General features: G+C 36.5%; 1 protein-coding gene across 1 annotated transcript; it reads right to left on the bottom strand.

Annotated features, from left to right (window-relative positions):
• Positions 1-1284: 1284 nt before the first annotated feature.
• Positions 1285-20784, bottom strand: scg3 (secretogranin III). The gene is made up of 12 exons (XM_073853303.1): positions 20643-20784; positions 19862-19914; positions 19717-19747; positions 19390-19614; positions 13952-14094; positions 12429-12584; positions 12101-12335; positions 11846-11962; positions 7997-8080; positions 7641-7751; positions 7001-7090; positions 1285-2062 (listed from the first exon to the last, which is right to left on the bottom strand). The coding sequence occupies exons 1-12, from the start codon at positions 20737-20739 to the stop codon at positions 1944-1946; spliced, it is 1461 nt and encodes a 486-aa protein (XP_073709404.1). The 5' UTR covers positions 20740-20784; the 3' UTR covers positions 1285-1943.
• Positions 20785-20909: the final 125 nt, after the last annotated feature.

Genomic DNA, 20909 nt, shown 5'->3' on the forward strand with positions numbered 1-20909 from the left:
TTGGTGCCTGACGGGCCGGTCTGAGTATTTCACAATCTGCTCAGTTACTGGGATTTTCACGCACACCCATTTCTAGGGTTTACACAGAATAGTGTGAAAAGGGAAAAACATCCAGTATGTGGCAGGTCTGTGGGTGAAAATGCCTTGTTGATCCTAGAGGTCAGAGGAGAATTGGCCGACTGATTCAAGTTGATAGAAGATCAACTTTGACTGAAATAAGCACTCGTTACAACCGAGGTATGCAGCAAAGCATTTGTGAAGCCACAACACACACAACCTTGAGACGGATGAGCTACAACAGCAGAAGACACCACCGGGTACCACTCAACTCCACTACAAATAGGAAAAAGAGGCTACAATTAGCACAAGCTCACCAAAATTAGACAGTTGAAGACTGGAAAAATTGTTGCCTGGTCTGATGAGTCTCGATTTCTGTTGAGATATTCAGATGGTATAGTCAGAATTTGGCGTAAACAGAATGAGAACATGGATCCATCATGCCTTGTTACAACTGTGCAGGCCGGGTGGTGGTGGTGTAATGGTGTGGGGGATGTTTTCTTGGCACACTTTAGGCCCCTTAGTGCCAATTGGGCATCGTTTAAATGCCACTGCCTACCTGAGCATTGTTTCTGACCATGTTCTTCCCTTTATGACCACCATGTACCCATCCTCTGATGACTACTTCCAGCAGGATAGGAAGATGCTATCCTATCAATATGGGCCAACATTTCTAAAGAATGCTTTCAGCACCTTGTTGAATCAATGCATGTAGAATTAAGGCAGTTCTGAAGGCGAAATGGGGTCAAACACAGTATTAGTATGGTGTTCCTAATAATTATATATATATATATATATATAATTTCCCAGACAGGGTTTAGATCAGGGGTCTCCAAGCTTTTTCTGGAGGGCTACCTTTTGATATAGTCTATTCAAAGAAAATTTATTTACTTATTTTATTTTACTTTTTGAAATGTTTTATCATTGTTTAAATTTTAAAATGCCAAATAAAAACATAAAGAAGCCAAGCTAATATAAAAAATATGCAATAAATAAATATTACAATTTAGACTATTAATATATGTTAAGATCATAGTTAAGATGCAGTATGTCAGTACAAGATGTTTTTAAATGAAGGCAGCTCAAACATGAATTTTAGTCTGAGACTAGGATAAGACTTCTCCAGAAATGGCATTTTAATAATAAATTGTTCTTTTATAATCCTAGTATTTATTTATTTTCACAGATTTTAGAGCAATTTAAGGAAAACACAACCACACGATTACATAATTAAAGAAAGGCAATGTTTAATTGGTATTTGGAAAATCACAATATTTACATTTAAAAATACTTAATTTTTGTGAATCTATAGCATGTGGAATATACACAGTCAAAGAATGAAGAAATAACCCAGAAACCAAAACGTAACAATGTAAAGACTGCCCCCTACAGACAAAACACAACAGAAGAGATAAGAGATTGACTGCAAGTATAAGCTGATTTTTGGTTGATTCTGATACAATAACACAGGTTAATAATTTCCTTCATCAAATCATAATTAGGAGATGCTATACACCAAATGTTAAGAATGAATGTTACAGATAGATGATGTAAAAGTCTATTGCAGAAGAGAAACAGGTGCCAAAGCTTAATTTTGCACTCATTTGCAGGCAAATGTCCACCAAATTTGCTAAATTTCAGACTTCTAGGCAAACGCTTGGCTTCTTTCTTTCTTCCTAATTCAATTTTGATAGGTGGGTCTTCTAGCACTAGATTATATATCCATTGCTGACTGTACTGAGAGAGGATATTGCCTTCATGAGAATATACTTCTGCAGAAATACTGCTTATTAGGAGTTATAGCGTTAGGATCTGTGTTAGTATGGCCATGTTTAGTAAGCAGTTTAACGGCTGCTCTATTATACGAGAAGCTGGGTTTGGGATTCCTACAGGCTTCCGTAGATTCTCTTGATGACATCACCTTCGTCCTTCTCAAGGATGCCTTTATCGATGTAAGCGTCCACCTGTTGGCCCATGAAGTCCCTCAGCTTGGACAGGTCGTAATCTTATAGACACAACAGGAAGAACACACGAGAAAACTCATCAATATAGATACATGGTAAAGAATGATTGACAGGATGATGTTTTTATTGCCAGATTGAGAAAAGGTTGCATGAACAAAGCCTCAGGCTGAATGGTTATAAATGCACACAGCTGTCAGAAGACCGAAGTGCTTTGTGTGAGCTGTATAAGTCACTGGGTATCATTTGTGGGTTTGTGCATGTTTGTGTACGTGGGCAGATTCTGCCTCCTCCACTGGCCATTAAATGTCCTGATACACAAGAGCTGTGTGTTTTCCCTCAGCCCCCATATGTTTCCTGTCTGAATGACTCTCACTATGTCTGCATCAGTGACCATAATGACTCATGAATATAAAACGCACAGCTTAAATATGTGCAGAGATTACTTAATGTGACAAATATTGGTCCAACAGCAAGATAAACATGTGTCAAGGTCTTATTTAATGGGATAGCTCACCCAAAAATGAAAATTATGTCATCATTTACCCTCACATTGTTTTAAATCTGTATTGTGATGATAAGCAATCAGGTGATGGTACCCATTGGCTTCCATAAGATTTGTTTTTCCTACTATAGAAGTGAATGCTGGGTTGTTTTTACCTAGGGTGGGTCACTATTGGAAAAAACACACTCCAATAGTGACCCAACCCTGGGTAAAAACAACTCAGTGCTTATCGAAATATCTTCTTTTGTGTTCAACAGAATAAAGAAACTCATACAGGTTTAAAGCATCATGAGGGGGAGTAAATGAACATTTTTGGGTGCACTATCCCTTTAACACCAAATTCAAATAAATGATTTTTTATTGCTGTTATGCCTAATGTCATACTTTAAAAAATGATAACTGATATACTCCTGGAGCTCAACTGTTAGAGCATTACGTACATTAGCAGCATGAACGTTCATGGGTTTGTTTTTAGTGAACACACAAAGTTTAGCTTGAATGCGCTGTAAATTGTTTTTGGATAAAAGTTAAAGGTGCAGTGTGTACACTTTTGTGGAATCTGATGGTGAGGTTGCGCATTGCAACCAACGGTTTAGTCCACTGCTCACCCCTTACTTTTGAAACACATAGAGAAGCTACGTTAGCCGCCACGGGACAAACATGTCATCGTCGGAGACAACTCAGTAAAAAAAGTTTGTCCGTTAAGGGCTTCTGTAGAAACATGGCAGCACAAAATGGCGACTTCCATGTAAGGGGACCCTCTGTGTATGTAGATAAAAACATATCATTCTAAGATAATAAAAACATAACGGTTCATTATAAAAGGTCTTTATACACCCCTGATCATATAGTTTTGTATATTATTTTGCATTTCTGTCAAGAGATCCTTTTAAACATTACACACTGCACCTTTAAATGTAAATGTACAAATATGTTTGTCTTTGAAATTTGTGGTTAAATATGCACCTTAAATTCACTTAAATGTAATATTTGTGTCGTATTTTAATACACCATATTGACGCTTTGGCATTGTAATGTGTTGATATAAGCTCTAGAGAGAGAGAGAGAGACTTCTTTCTGTCTTTTTCCACACATGTCCACCTCATAATCAGTCTCAAAATGAAGGTTTTGTTTCTATGTAATGCATGTCACTGTTAGTTTACTGTCCCACTGAGTTTCTGCTTGACAACCGTGACATGGAAATTAGTGAAGCTTTTTTGTCACTGTGTGTTTGTGACACATCAAGAGAAGAGGGATGAATGTGTCTTTATTTTATTTTATCGGCATGCTTTTGTAAATTGTGCAGTAAACCTCCTTCACCCCACATACAGAGGTCCAAAAAAGTGTCTGGAGACCTCTCGAAAATGACATCACATTAAACAGAGAATATCAAAGCACCTGCAGAAAAATAATTTAGCCCTAAAACAGGTTCATGTTTTTCAATATAACATACAATAAAATGACTTGTACACTGTTTTTTTTCAACCCATCATTAGGGGGTTGTCCCTTTTTGACCTAATGATGGGTTGAATTTTTTCGAGTGTATAATTTAATCTGTGACCCTGCGTGTGAAATCCAAGTTAAAGTCTCATAATCTAATGATGAGATTTAAAGGGCACCTATGATGCAAAATCCACTTTTACAAAGGGGCAGTTTACACTTGGTATTAAGATGTGTTTTCATCGATCGGATCACAAGTGGTCGAGAGAGACACATTACGTTTACACCTGGTATTTAAATCCGTCTTTTTTGTCCACTTTCAACCGCTTTTGTGCTGAATACTATCATGAGGGGGTGGTCTGTGAGACGGTGGGCGAGTCTCTCTGCTGTCATTCAAACCCGAGCGGGAGTAATTATGAGTTTATATGGACGCAAACTAATATTATGTCGGAGTGCACTGCTTGTTTAGCAAGTAAACATGCTGCACAGTGTTTTGTACATGAGTATGTAAGAGCTTTCTTTGAATTTTCAGCGCAATTGATGAAATAGGATCGCGCAACTTTCACACGCTTTCAAAACGAAATTACGGAGATCAGCCGCTTAGTTTTATCAATGAAAGGCTAAAAATAGCGCTGTTCACCGAATGTTCACGCCAGAAGTCAAAAAAGACGTAAAACTTGTGTTTAATACCTCAGATTAGATAAATGGGCGGAGAGAAGGCGGTCGCGTGTGGCTGTTCGAACGCATTCAACCACATGTGCGTTCCGCAACTCCAAAACGATCCGATCGAAAGTGGTTTCGACCACCTCTGGATGTGGTTGAAAGTGGTCGAAAGTGGACGAGCTCAAAACGTTTTGAACACCGTTTACACCTGGCATTAACGTCGTCCACTTGTGATCCGATCGACGAAAACACATGTTAATGCCAAGTGTAAACAGCCTCAAAGTGTTTGGACATAAATGTGTGTGAACAAAACAACCCTACAATAAAAAAAATCCACCCAATCCTTCTTTATCAATCCCCAATCAACCGCAGCAGTCTCATTATGCTGCGTTTACACCAGCCGCGGTAGAGGCGGATAGCGCGGGTGATTTAATGAAGTCAATGCAAGTCAATGCAAAGACACGATTAGGCATCCTGCAACGTGGTAGGTGCAGCGCGTTTCGCACAAAGTGAGCCTTGCCGCGGGAAACGCGCAAGTTGAAAAATCTGAACTCCGGCGGATTTCCACGCCGAAAAACCAATCAGGACCTTGCTGTAGTAGTGATGTGATTACAGGAAGTGAGCGAAGTCTCCGTGTGAATGTCTTGAATGACTTGAATTTCATGCGCGCTTTTACATGCGAATGAAGCGAGTAAACTCAAATGTTCAAGCGTCCAACTACATGCGAATAGCTCGTTTTTGCCACCTCTACCGCAGCTGGTGTAAACGCAGAATTAGACATGCCATTTTGATTCTCTGATGAATATGATGTCACATTGAAAAGCCCTGGCCACTTACAGTCCTGCACTACTATAGTTTCCACCCTGAGCGAGTTGTACTCTGTCCACTAGATACTACTGTCTCAAGGGGGTCCCACACCGGATGAGAAGCGCAGCGCCACGTCGCGTTGCGCCATGAATCTAAAAACAGAACACATTATTTTCTATGAAAGTATGCACACTGGTGTCGGCTGTCGGCTGTGACTTTGCACACTGCTCAAATCCCTGTCGCGCCACAGAGCGCCAATCACATAGTTTAACATTAAATGACATCATATATGTCCTAAATCGTTAGTGATTAACATTGGCCGCTAAAGCATATTTTGCATATTAAGCTTGCGTTATTTAATGTGCACTTCCGGTGTACGATACCTCCGAGTTGTCCTAGATGTGACTTGGCGCTTCTCGTTCAATGTGCGACGCCCTTAGATTGTATTAGCTCATTTGCATTTAAAGGTACAGACATTAAAACAGCACGTTTTTGCTCCCAGCCAAATAGGGGCATTTTGGACATGCTTTAACAAATGATCTGTGTGGTATTTTGAGCTGAAACTTCACAGATGCATTCTGGGCACACCTGAGACTTACATCTTGTAAAAAGGCCATAATAGGTGCTCTTTAAAGCATCAACGTTTGATTTCACTTCAATTTCAATCTTCAACATAATCTAACTCATCAAGGTTATATTTTAAATTTTCAGAAGGTACGATGATTTTATATAGAAAAACATAAATCACAAACAAAAATATTTTAGCTGGGTTTTTACAGATTTGTGTCACATAAATATGTGTTTGTGAGATATGAAGAAATGAAGAATAGATTCCATGTCAAAATACACTCTCATGTGAAGTGCTGATCACATAATGCCTGACTAACAGAGACAGATGAGCGAAAAAATACAAAAAAGTGTTTGTCTACAAAAGATGCGACTTGCAGCGCTGCAACAGTGCCAAGCTCATTAAACCAATGCATATTCATGAGCTCTCTCACCCACGCTTATTTTAATTGCAAATTAAGGAAAAGAAAAAAAGAGTCTTTAATCTGACTGTTCTTCTGCACTCGACTGAACTGTGTAACCTTGATTAAAGAGAAAAACCCTTAGACAGGGCAACACTGGGCTCTTTACCAGTGTATTATGAATTATCTGCAAAATAATAAACAGTGATTTATATTAACTGTTCAGATCAAAAGCTAATATTCATGCCTGCCTTCTTTTAGAGTTTCTCAATCTGTTTTAATGAAATATGTAATAAATATTTAATAAAATATGAATTATTGTGCAGAACTGGTATTTAATTAATGTATGTATAGCATTGTATTTCAATAAATAAAGCATCTTCTCGCTCTTTATATACAGTATCAGCATTAATATCAGACCATATCAGTTGAAATGTTGAATAAAAAATGTTTTCTGCTTTATTCCAGTGTAGTCTGAACACTACAAACAGATATAAAAAACAAGAGCACCATCATTTCCCATTGACCTTAAGGTGATTCAGGTGCTGTAAAAGAGGAAACAGATGGACAGATGCTGTTAAATCTGAATAAATATTTACCTTCTTTGTTTCCATCCTTGCTGTGTTTCTTCAGCCATTCAATGTTTTTGCGGATCGCGTCCAGGTAGCTCTCAGACTTTCCAGGATGATCTGACAGAGACAGACAGATCAATGCTCAGAGATATCATAATGATGACAATAACATAATTTGTGTATAATGGCTGTGTTGCAAAGCTCATTTTGTAGATTATGTATATGTTACTCAGAAATATCTATGTTATTAAATACTTTGCAAATGGAGAAACTGCTTGGAAGGTTTATTAATGAATGTGATTGTCTTAGTGGTCTCCTGATGGGATAGCTCATACCTCAAACTAAGTTTAGGGGTTCAATCCCTCTTTCAGACTACATTTCTACACAGCAAAATCCCCAGAAATAAATAAAGTATAATTTATTAATGTGATTATTTGTAACACTCTGTAAGATTGGGACACTATATATTTAACACTGGGGATTTTGCTGTGTATTATTCTTCATTTCTTAATGAATAAAATAAGGATATGTAAATAAAAGGAAATATACAAAATACTAATTTACAATTTTTTTAAATAATGATAAGTATAGTTTTGGGTTAAATATGTCTATCATGTCGTTCATGATGAAGATGTGAGATGATAGAGGAGGACTGTGCTTTACTAACTGATCTCTGCTGCAGTCTGCACATTTTTGGTCGAGTCTTTCAGGGACTCGTACTCCTTCTGCATTTTGGCAGCCTCTGTTTTGGTGTTGTCATCATCATCCAATGCTTTTCCTGGAATAAGGGGAAAAAATAACACAGTGGTGTGAGTTGAATCTGCAATGTACTCACTCTTAAAAGTAAAGGCTCTTTTTTAGGTCTGCTAAAACCAACATTTATTTTTCAGACTGCAAACAACGAGACTTCATTCATTCATGAATGCACATAGTTGTGTGGCATTATAAACTGCATTTTGACACAATGCATGAAATGAGACTACAACATTTGTGTTTACGTATAAAATTTAAGTGTGTTTTTACCTGTAGGAGGTGTAATACTAAGAGGACCCAGAGATTTTCCCAATTTATTCTTGGTCTGCAGGGCAATCATAGCATCCAGGTTTTCTGTTTGAAACATAAAATAAATCACAATTTATAAATAAAATTTACCAATTTCATCATGAATGAATACTGTTTATAGATAAAAATAATGAATAATGATATATTTCAATCCATCATTCCTTTTGAAAAATAACAAGCATTGTACCTTGCGTAGCATCACGTTTTAAAAAATGATTTTAATAAACATTTGAAGAGTTTCGTTGCAAAACCAGATAACCACCGTTTTGTTAATTGTTCAGAAATCGCATTTTTTGGTTCTGCATTCCAATTCATTTCAATGCAACTGCAGTTGGTTTGTTTTGATTTAAACCTTCATAACTTAAAAGATACAGCTAAGTAGCACAATAAAACAAAATAATAACATGATAACATAATAATAAACATGTTTTGACAAAAATGTTAAAAAATTGATTTATCTCGTTGTGCAACGAAACTCTTCATTTCTAGTCTAATTGCGCAATATTTGTCAGTGAAATATTAATGTTTGTCTTCATAATCTGTCATTTAAACTCCTATCCCTCCCCTCAAATAAAGACTTTACAATCAAATCAATTTGTGATGGATAAAATCAAGTCTCTCTCTACATTTTGTTTGTATTACTTAATTTCCTTTTGTACCACTCACAGTTGAGTGTATTGTGGTGTAAAGTCAGGTTCTTTTTACAAAGTAAATAAAGAAAGCCGTGGTCAATATCTACATGTACTCATTACGTGTTTGGACTTTCATGACTTGGAGCTGTTTGCCATTGACTGACACACACACACACACACACACACACACTCATGTTTAAAGCACGATCAATAACCGGCCGTATCCTGGCAACACACTCTTCCATTTCATTTGATCTCTATGGCAGTGTCATCGTGTGCCGCAGGTTGCCAGAGTAACCTGTTTATCACGTAATGGAGAAATCCACATTGTTATCTGTGTTTTATCATGACGGCCATCTTGTTGGAGAAACAAACAGAATTAATGACACCAAATGAAAGAGAGAATGAGAACAAAAGAGAGAGGGCAGTGATTGAATAAAACAGGATGTCATGAACATATATGGTCATGAAACACATGGCTTGAGAAACCAGTGCGAAAGTGAACTAGTCTCTAAACGAATGAATCTGGGTTTTGTTACTGTTGCCGAATTAATCACTCATGATTTTTACTACTAACAACTAGTTTGGTTTAGTTTGGTTGTATCTGCCACTGTATAAACAGGATTAAGTGGTGTGTTGTTCAAAATGTTTGTATGTATTTATTCGTATTCATCATCCTACAAATTCGGTACGCATTGAAACCTTTACGCATTAAAGTAATTAATCCGTCTTCATAACGTAAGCACAACACACTACAAATAGATGAACGACTAAGAACCAAGCTGTTCTGTAGTTACTTGAACACAAAACTGTATAATCTTTAGTACCCGAAAGTCCCCAGTTCGAGTCTCATGACTGAGGCCCCACTGTGCAAGGCACCTTATTCCCAATAATTCTGCTCCCTGGGCGCTGCTTCACTGCTCCGGGTGTGCGTATGATCACTACCCACTGAGATGTCTCAATAGTCCCTTTGTTTTTAATACTTTGTGCTGCAAAACTAAGTGAATCAATTTGTTAGAAACTATTCTGAATTTTGGCATTTGTTTGTACGTTTGCTCAAAATGTTCATTGACGGATGAAAGTTTAGGAGGTAGTGTGTAAACCTTATTGACACAATGGGCTCTATCTTACGTTCAGGTCTGAAAACGAGGTGTGTTCAGGCGCATTGTTGGCGCATTGCTATTTTGAGGCAACTAAAATAGACTACGCCATTGACCAACAAAAACCTGCTCTAAAGTCTAAAGTCAATGGTGCAATATGTTTTTTGTTATTTAAAGAGCGCAGTAATATGCGCCTAAATGGGACGACAATGCGGGTTTGCTTATCACATAGTACATGAATGTGCAGCAGCACAAAAACGCTAAATAAGAAAGATTAAAGGATTGAATGTAAAAGATTATTATTGAGTCTCTTGGACATAAATGAGGACTAATTATGAGACGTTAGAAGGCGCAAAGAGCTGCTTCACCTGTAGCCTGGTAAGTAAATAAATGCTTATCTTACATACTTGTAAATTATTTTTTGATGATATTGGATAGCCATGCATTTAAGGCAATTACAAGCCTACTTTTTTACTTCCATGACTAAAAGAAAACGATTTTTAAAGGTTTTAATTGAACAGCACAATTATTTAACATTAATCTTAAACTGGGGATCTTCTTCCTCCGCTTAGTTTTTCAGTTTACAAAGTCCGTCATCTAAATAGGGATTAGACATAGCGCAACAGACTTTTAAAGGGGATGAGAGCTGAGACTCTCATTGGTTTATTGCACGTTACGCCCAAAGTACTCTCATTACAATAGGAACAACTCTTTTCGACCATGCACTCGGCGCACAAACCATTTTTCCCGTCGTTAAATTAGCAAAAGTGGATTAGGACACCCCCATTTAGACGTTGCGCTGTGCGCTTTAGACAATGTGCTTAGATCGTTAAAATAGGGCCCAACGTGTGCAAAGATCTTTGGTATAGTGCTGCTAGTGGTGAAAATTACATACTGCAACTTTAAGAACAAAAAAGTATTTTGTGTTCATTTTACAGTACATAAAAATGTATATCAATTAATCATAAAATGGCCCTGATATGTCACTAGACATTAAGAAATCATTTTCATTTCAAATGCTTTTTCAAACAGTGGTCTGGTCAGGATATTGTCATTTAAAAAGTGGAGTTGCAGCCCTCAACTGATGTCTATGTTGTCATTTTGTGTATCGGCCACCAGTTGTGTGATTGCAGTACCAGTTTCGGCCACAATCCTACATACTGTTCCTTTAACGCTAAAGATCAGGGCCCGTATCCCTAAAGAATTTTTGTGCAAAAAGTAGCTCCTACGCAATTCTAAGAAAATTCTTAGAAATGTGGGCGTTACTCTTAAAATTAAAGAAACAATCCTAGTAAAGAAAAAAGTAATTCAGAAAGCATCTTAATCCTTAAAAGAGGTCTTAAGGTCAAAATTGTTATAGCACAGACGAGGACTTTTAAGAGGCATAAGAGTTTTTTTAGCAACCGGGAAAGTGGACAAAACACGAAGAGGGAGACAAAAAATGTTGCACACAATGAATGACAGTAAGTTAACATGCAACACATTAGATCATGCAGGAATCATGTTTGTGACCGATCTTATTAGAGAAATAATTATATAATATAGCACCAGAAATGAAAGTTATCACTACATTAACTACATTAACAGATTCAGTAACTAGAAAAAATGCATATATATATCATATATATATGTCAATTTTTATATATATATATAAGCCCCACAATGTGATAATTACCAGGTACACACACACACACACACACACACACACACACACACACACACACACACATACAGACTGTGATTACTGTGTGCATCTGTCGGATGCTTCCCTTCTTTATCTGATATGACATTGTTTAAGAACGTAAAAATGATGCATTTAACAGATCCTTGCTAGGAGACACACCAAAGTCCAAACAGTCCATTGCAAAAATTGTTTAAGGTAAAACTCATTTGCTAAATGACAATAAATAAGAAGTGATTTTCAATGACAGTAGAGGACAAAGTTAAATCCCTGTGGCTAAATAAGATGCCATATAATACATTTAGGTAAATAAAGTAATTTGACTGAAAGTAAAAATACTGAGTGATGCCACACAAAGCTAACCAGAACATATTTGATTTGCTTCATCAAGTCTTACCCAGATAAGAAACTCCTTCTTCAGGTGTGATGGTGCCATATTTGACCATCATCTTCACAAAGTCGATCAAGGTCTTCATAATGGTGATCAGAGTCTCTCTCTCTTCTTTATCCTGCTCTGTAAAGTCAGATGATACGATAAGTCATTGATACAGAACCTTACACCTGTGTTGTGGGGTATACACTCTAAAATTGCTGGGTTTTACTGTGGCTTTATTTATTTTCTATTTTAGTGTGTTGAATGTGTGTTGTCTACCTGAGTCTAGGCTCTTGAGCAGCCTGTAGAAGTTGGGGAAGAACTGGAGGTCCTGTAGACCATCTTCAGGGCTCAGCTCATTCCTGTCATTACCATCACTCACAGAGTCCCATGAGTCATCAGCCCTCACTGCGTCATCTCTGATCTCCTCCTCCTGTTCTTCATCGCCATTCTCATCATCATCATTATCATTACCCTCATCCTCTTCATCATAACGACGGCTGGGCCTGTCTTCCTCATCCTGAGATATGAGCAAAGAAGGAGAAAATTAAGAGACACTACATTTCTGGAGGAACATGTTAAACGGTGGTAGATACACAATCACATACTCATCCATATTGTTTTGTGTGTCTTTAGCTGCTGTGTTAACAGGGTAGTCCATATTTAGGTCCCCAATCATGTTGTCTTTGGCGTTTTTAGTGATAAGATCTTGCAGGGCTTCAGCAACCTCATACTCAAGTGTCTCTGCCTGGCTGTCTGTAATCTGAAAACCAAAACACATTAGTCTTTCTACCACAAATAATTTAAATAGGGTTTATGAGACTTTTTCGTGTATCCATTTCTCTAGACCAATTAATACATTATGGATGATGATTAATTCACGTCATACCAATACAACACCCATTACAATCGGCATATGATAACCATGATATTATGGCGTCTAATGTGCTGATGGTTTTATCACTGAAAAAAATTATTTTGACCCTAATGAAAATTAACATAAATAAAATGTGCACATTTAATCCATATCAATTTTGCTTTTTGTTTTAATGATAAAAGAGTTTTCTAGTCATATCACATCAAGCTATGTGAACTTGACTCATTTAAGTTAGGACTACAGTACATGAATAATTTGTGTTGTATAAAAGGGACATTCCACTTTTTTTAAAGTGATATTACACACTGCCCGAAAATAGTTCCCTTGGTTACCTTTAAAGGCAGGGGAATATGTTTGGGCTGAGCGTAATATCACTACGCCTGCTGCAGCCATGTTACCTCAGCAAAGTCCTTGATTATTACGCCAGAATGAAAGTATAGTCCTAACCATATCTGCCTAGAAAATCACAACTTTTAATTTTCTGACGGTCTTAGTACAAGATGTAACTACAAAAGAGTCAAGTTTTAAATAGGAAAAATATTTAAACTCTTTGGTTATTTTTTGCCCGATGCTAATGGTCTTATCAGATTCAATGGATTGTGCTAAGCTATGCTAAAAGTGCTAGCGCCAGACCCGGAGATCAGCTGAATGGATTTCAAAACGATGAAAATCAAATGTTTAACTCTATGGAGCTGGAAAATGAGCATATTTTCAAAAAAAAGTGATATGTCCCTTTAAAATAATATAACTAAAAACGGGGATGGGATTTCCAGTTCCCAGCATGCTTTGCATGAGATTGAATAATAAGTAAATATTAAAATTAAGTGTTATTTTATGCATTTAAGATAAGAAAAGAGGGGGACTTAATAATGTTGTTATATTATTATTTTAAAGAGTTTCTGTTTCGTTGTTGGTGTTGTTTTTCAAATGGTTACTATTGTGCAGACAAGTAGACTATTTGTTTAGGATGAAAGTTTAATTGACATGTATCAGTTATTTAGTATTGTTTTGATCACAAAGCATTTTATTCTAAGTTTAAATGCATTGATTTGAAAGCATTTACATTGGGAAGTTAAAATGAAACTTCTACATTTTTGCAAATTCATACTGGAATTGCAATTCTGCTTCATATTTTCTCCATACATTTGCAGCATTTGACATTGTCAATGAGGCCTTACCCTGACATTATCCAACAGCCATTGCAAATCATTTAAAATGGTTATCAACATGAATTTTTAAGGTTGATCTCTTACAAGGCCCAGCTTGAGGAGTTTAGACACGATCCTGTCAAAGACTCCTCTATCATCCTCTTCGTAGATTTTTTTGGCAATTTTCTGAACGATGTCCTGAGCTGTCAGCGGCGTCCCATCCAGCTGCCGAAAGCTCTCAGGATCATCTGAAACAGACCACATTACCATCAAAACTAATCCACAATGAAATATCATCCACTGACTCCTTAATCGCCTACGTCATTGTGACGTCACCGCTCTACCCGGAGGCAAAAAATTGTTGCCAGAATAAAAGGAACAGCACTTTTGGTTCAAAACTAAAGTTTTACCGGATCCCGGCAGACATTCCTTCACAGAAATCAAGACATTTGTGGTTGAATGCAATACGGCATACAGACTAGAGTCGACGGAGACGATTACGTTCGTGTTTGCAGTGCACACTTCATATCAGGTAAAATAATCTATGCATATGTACTGGTGTGTTGGTTTTATCTAGTACAAAGCAGCAAGTTTCTGTTTTATAGGTGAAAAGTCGCCAACCTTCAATATTGTTTACCTTAAATATTAAACAAACATACAGCGATATATATGTGTGCCATCCTTTGAATGGTCTCTTAAAATAATCCACATTGCTAATCATGGTAAGCCCAGCGATAGGTTACATTAGACAATAAGCCTTGACAAAATTCCCCAAACCACCCGAAAGTAATTCATATGTTTTCTAGGAAATGTCCAAAACCTGGTTTAAGTTTATTTACAAAAATAGCTGTCAAGGTCCCGCTGAATCAGTGAGTGTACATATTCTGACACTTCCTAACCTTCTTCTGCATCCATGTTTAATAAATCCCTCCTAAAACGTGCTAGCTTACGCTTGTCAACATTGCCTCCGCGGCTCTTTTTGCGTCCAGCTAAGCCCCGCCCACCCGGAGACGCTGCAATGTCTCTCTGTAGTCTATTTTATCTATATAATAAAATAATTTGCAGAGGCGGACACTACTTAAGTATTTTTACTTTCTACATAAAAGCAAGTTTTTAAGTATTCGTATTTTATCTGTGTTTTTCTTTGGAAAACATACAATCCAAAGCATATTATCATCATTTTTACTCCACAACATTTCATAATTTCAAGTTTTTGGTTTATATTTAATATTTAAGTACATTAAACCAGTGGTTCTCAAACTTTTTCAGCGTGCGGCCCCCCTTGTATATGGTGCATTCCTTCGCGACCCCCCAAATTTTTTTTATAACAAATTTGTTCTAAAACGTAACATTTTAATAAGACAAAACATATGAAAGTATACAAAGTAGTGCTGTTGGTTAGAAGCCTTATTTTTTTTTAGGTTTAATTACACAGAATTCATGATAAATTAATGTATTTCATGAAATGTCATAAAACTGGGGCCCCCCTGGCACCATCTCGCGTCCCCCCTGGGGGCCCCGGCCCCCAGTTTGAGAACCACTGCATTAAACATCAAGAAAGTAAAGGTACACATTTTTTGTAATTAGGTATTAAATACATTTTAATATGCAATATAAAAGGAATACACAGTATGATTATATGCTTTAGAATGTAGTAAACATTTTTTAGTAAAGTAAATTTTTTCCCAAGACAAACACTCTGATAAAGCACAGATGCTTGGAAAATTTACTCAAAGTACTCAAGTGTCCGCCTCTGATAATTTAAGACCATTTTATATATTTGTATGTTACATATAATAATAATAATAATAATTTATAATAATGTATGTCATAATGTAGACCTCATCGTGTCAGAGTCATGATCGCCAGCTTAATGACTGTATGACTGTGGTTATATTAGAGGCTTGACCAAATTTCTTGCCAGTGCTGATTTACTTTTGAAACAGGTTTTATTAGGTTGACATTTTGAAACAGCTTGCCTATTTTTGAAAGCCAATGAGTCACAGTCCATTAAAACCTTGATTTGATACTTACTATTGTCAGTCAGCAGGGGGGAGGGAATTTTTACTCTATTTGACAAAATTTGTGGACACCTCTGAGTCAGGATGAGTCATCAGTAATATTTTTGGCTATTTTTACCCAAAGAGAAAGGCTATTAAACAAGAGTATCTCCTTTGAGCTATTTCAAACCAATATACACCAGGTAAAAGAATAGAAATTCAGTTGTTTTAATAAAACATGACACACTGTGTGGGGAAATCGTGTTAAAAAAATCTGTTTATCTGCCAGCAATTCTCGTCTGTGGAATCACACAAAAACACCTCAGATGATATTCACTCGGCCATTATCTAACACAGAGATCCAGTTACCGCTCAAATGTCTTCCTGTAAACTCACCATCTGACTGAAACACGACACTGATCAAACATCTGACCCTCAATCATACACAGAGAGAGAGAGAGAGTCAGACTCTCCTTTATTATAAGCCAGGTCTTTTTTAAGAAATCATGATATGATAAAGCAGGATATGAAGATAACGTTTTCATTGTTTATCATAGAAGACACGTGCGCTGTAACTTTGAGGCTTTTTAGAGTGATTCATAAATTTGTCCTCAAAAATCTTTATTTTTGTTATGCCACAAAACTGAATAACTTCATGAGGATAAACATTTTAAAATCATGTGCTGTTTCTGGCTGGGTGTAGCACATACAGGTCTGATTCTTTTTTTAATCCCAATGTTGGAAAAATTGCTGTAAAAAATAGCCAAATTCAACAGATAACTTCTGTATTTCAACAAATACGGTATGTTACATATTCAAATCCAGTGGTCTTCTAACAAAATGACATTTTCATTTATTATTTGCAGTTGATGTTCATTTTAAAACCTGTCTGGTTTGTCCGGTCTCTTTATGTCTATTTTTGTTGATCTTTCCTTCAGTGATTCTGCTTGTTAACAGCCGGTGTTCATCACTAATGCTCCATCAATGTAATAATCGAATAAACTTTAATGTAATGTATTGAAATGCAACACTGTGTCTGTTCGTTTTTATTGGTGGACACAAATGAGCACTAAGCAGTGTCTATTTTATAATGAGGAGTTTTAAAGTAATAAAGGGGTTGAAGGTATAAGATTAAAAAAAGAAACATATGAAGAGTTTGGTTCCAAAACGCGATAAACGCCATTTTTGAAAAAAATGAGTTACTGCCAAAATCAGTATTATATCAGGTCAGTATTTCAAAGTAAATTCTTAATTTTACACAAAATCCAATCCACCATGTTTATTCTGTCATCTTTTCTCCCTTTTTTCCCAAAATGCGATAAACGCCACTATAATAAAAAAATTGTGAAATACACATCAGCTTCAAATTTACCATATTAAAGCTGTAAAAGGACTATTTTTTTTAAATATATTTTATTAAAAAACTTTTTATATTTGTTAACAGTTATGTATATTGAAATGTTTCATATTATGTTATTTTATGATTTTTTAATAGCATCATTTTAGTGTAAAATGTGTCAACATGATTGTGTTTTATGGGAACATAACACTGTGCACAATCTTTACATAAATATTAGAAACGTCTTAAGTTAAGAAACAAGTTTTTAAACATGGTGGTTAGTTTTATATTAAAAGGTACATAGTGCATTTTTCTTGGTTAATGACATTTACAAAGCTTTGCCATAATGCATAAAACTTGGCACCCGTTTTTCATAGATTTAAACTGTAACATTTACTCTAAAAAATATTGGGTTGTTTTTAACTCCGGGCTGGGTAACTATAGGACAGAACACATTTCTGGGTTAAAGTGACCCAAATAATGGGTTGTTTTAACCCAACTACTGGGTTGTTTCAACATGGTTGATTAACAATAACCCAGCAGTTGGGTTAAAACAACCCATTATTTGGGTTATTTTTAACCCAGAAATATGTTCTGTCCTTTAGTTACCCAGCCCTGGGTTAAATATTTTTTAGAGTGTGTTTACCATATATTTCTATTTACTTATTTAAATAATATTCCTGGCAACCATAGCCAGAGACTTTTTACAGGCAATTTTACAGTGGATGCAGTATTTTTGCAGTGTAAAAGTGTACTTCATAATTTACAGCCTTACTGTTAACTTAGTTGTTGTTAATTTTACAAGCATTTTTTTTTACAGATCTATTCAATTTAGTCTGATAATTTACTCTTTCAAAATTGAATGGTCCCTAGCTGTCACTGGCGTGTCCTAATATTGTACCATTTAGGTACAGATATGTATAAATTTGGTACCAATGTGTCTTTGAGGTACTAATAAGCTCTCTACTAAGATAAACTCTTTTGATCAGTGGCGGCTGGTGACTTCTCTTCTGAGGGGCGCAAATTTAAAATATGTGTTTGTTGCGTCATGTGAACCATGTGCATCATGCGTCATCAAAATAAGTGCCTTCTGCACACACACCGAAAGGGTTTTATGATAAAAGAGACGCTCACGTTCACAAAATACCCACAAGACACTAACACTCAACTCTAAATGAGATTAAGCGAGTATCTGGAAATCGTTAGCGTCTCTTTTATCATAAACCCTTTAGACGGCACTTATTTTGACATAACACGTGATGCACATGGATTTTATTTTATTTTATTTTAGTCATTGTAGACTCTCAAGCAAATGCCCTCTGTTATGATTGGTTAATCTATGACAGAAATCTTGAGAAATGTTTATCCCTTTAGTACATATATGAACATTCTGTTAAATTGTTTTAAGGTTAGTTTACTTTGTATAAACTGCCCTGCTGCACGTGATTAATGCTATAAAACATTCAGTGCAGACTCCTGTAGAGGGATAATCCTCTCTTTGTCTGTCCCTCTCTCTCTCTTCACAAAATGCCTTCTGATTGACGTATGGTGTCAGCCACCTGTTCATGCATTTAATATATCACAGCAAACGATTTGCAATACTAAAGAGTGAGATTTTTACAGGTCACAGCTAACCTTATGCATGAACGTTTGCCTTTTCCTCAAATATACACAGCAATAAAAACTAGAAGACAAAGGTTCTCATATGATGTCCTCGCTGTGCGTGTGAATAGTGTCCAGTTATCCTCATGGGTAGAAATAATTATTTCAACGCTATCTCATAGTAATTTGTACGCATTTTACAAGGTGGCTAATTCGTACGACCACATTCGTACATTTTTGTATGATTTGCCTTTGCCCCTGTGACGTTTGGGTTAGGGGTGGGATTTCATTATTGTTTTTTTTTATGATAATCGTAAGCTTTTGCATGAATAACTTTGTATGAATTCATTTGAATTAGCCAACTCGTAAAATATGTACTATTACTAGGGTCTAATATATAGATCGTTTCTTATAATTTTGTGTAAAAAATCACAGCTGTTATTGATTTGGTTGATCACACTTGAATTCGAAGGTCAAATGCATTGTCTGATCTGTCCTGCTCTGTTGTATACTGCTTAATCTATGTGGAGTATACTGTAGATGACATAGTGTGTTGGCACTTTTTACAACAAGATCTTGCTGTTTTTTGCTGCAGTTCTTACCTTGGTATTTGTAGTCCATTTTATTCTTGGTTGAATCGTAGTCCTCAGCCAGTCTTCTGTTTTTGGTGGAGTCAGACTCATCAGCACCATACTGCTCATCCACTGAATCTGACACAGGAGTCTCATTGTTCGACACTTTGGACTTCTCAGCGAGAGACTTTAAGAAAGTGATGTCATCGTTCTCTGGGTTTGACTCTGTCTCAGCTGGTGCTGTTGGCTTGGGGTCTGAATGGATGAGAAACATAATGAGCAAAAAAAAAAAAACTTGTGAGGTAAAAGCTATTGATCGCTATGTTGTCTGCGCTAACTAATAAGATTACAGCTCACCTGTGTTCCTGATGCTGTCAGCCTCTGCAATCTTTCAAATGAAAAAGCACAAAATCTTTATGCATTTAAAGCAATCGCTTTATAGCATTTAATAGTTGTGTCTGATATAACAAACTTGGGTATAATTAAATGAATAAAATCACACCTGCTGTTCTAATGGTTTCTCCTCCGTCAACTCTCGGTTGTACACAATCTTATCTGGATAAGGAGAGAAAAACACATTAAAAAGCAAAGAACTGATCACAGATCAGCCAATGTTGACCCTAAAACATATGTTTCTTTAGAGTACAGAATTGCTAATGACCCGGAGGACAACATTAAAAAAGAAGATCTGCATTATAACTTTAGCTTCAGTCTGAGATTGATATTATTTGGTCATTACATTGTAACTATGTTGTAACATTGTAACAATATAAATATTTAATATTGTTACACATCTTTTTATACGCATCAACTTTGTCTGGTCTGAACTAAGTTGTTTTCTATTTACTCGTTATTCTGCGTTACACTACACTAAATAAACCTCAAACAGACACTTTACTCATTGTTTAGTTCTTTGGTGCTTTCCATTTAAACAGTCAATATGGTGAAGATGACACTGAATAATCGGATTACAGGACAAAAGATTAAAAGCCTTTAAAAAAACAACAACAAAGAGCATCCTATGTGAAAATCAAACAGTCAAAGATTTTCCACCATCGTATCCAGCTTCAAAACAACAACCATATGGATAGGGTTTGACTGAAATGAGTTTTTTCAAGCGACTGATACGATGACATGTAGACATACAGCCTATTTTCAACTTCGGTTTATATCTCAATTAATCAGCAATATTTCCGACTCGGTGTGGTTTATGAAAACAGTATATTTGACTTATTACTTGACTAATCTACGAGATATTCACTGGTTATTCAGCTGTAACTCACCCTCGGGTCCAGCAGGTGTGGGAAACGCAGAGATGTGCGATAATATTACAGTCAGAACCTGAATCAGGACCATCAAGCCCATGCGTTTCGACGCCATCCTTTAGCTGGTGTCCGTGATACTATATTGCTTAGGTTATCCAGGAGATGGGCTCCTGGTTCTGCTCTGATTTTCTGGGTTCGGCTGTCGAGCGCTGTGATGTTGGCTCGGTGCCGCGCGCGCGCTCTCAAGCGCCGCTCAGGTCCAGTAGCGCGAGCTGATAGAGGCTT

The sequence above is a fragment of the Misgurnus anguillicaudatus genome, chromosome 15 (assembly GCF_027580225.2).
Source record: "Misgurnus anguillicaudatus chromosome 15, ASM2758022v2, whole genome shotgun sequence".
Lineage (NCBI taxonomy): Eukaryota > Metazoa > Chordata > Actinopteri > Cypriniformes > Cobitidae > Misgurnus > Misgurnus anguillicaudatus.

Excerpts from the sequence above, each read along its gene's own strand:
- scg3 (XM_073853303.1), bottom strand. The coding sequence starts at position 20,739 with ATGGCGTCGAAACGCATGGGCTTGATGGTCCTGATTCAGGTTCTGACT. Across the intron at positions 12,336-12,428 it reads CACAAAACAATATGGATGAG|GAAGACAGGCCCAGCCGTCG; the intron begins TATGTGATTGTG and ends TCTCAGGATGAG. Across the intron at positions 11,963-12,100 it reads GCTCAAGAGCCTAGACTCAG|AGCAGGATAAAGAAGAGAGA; the intron begins GTAGACAACACA and ends CTGACTTTACAG.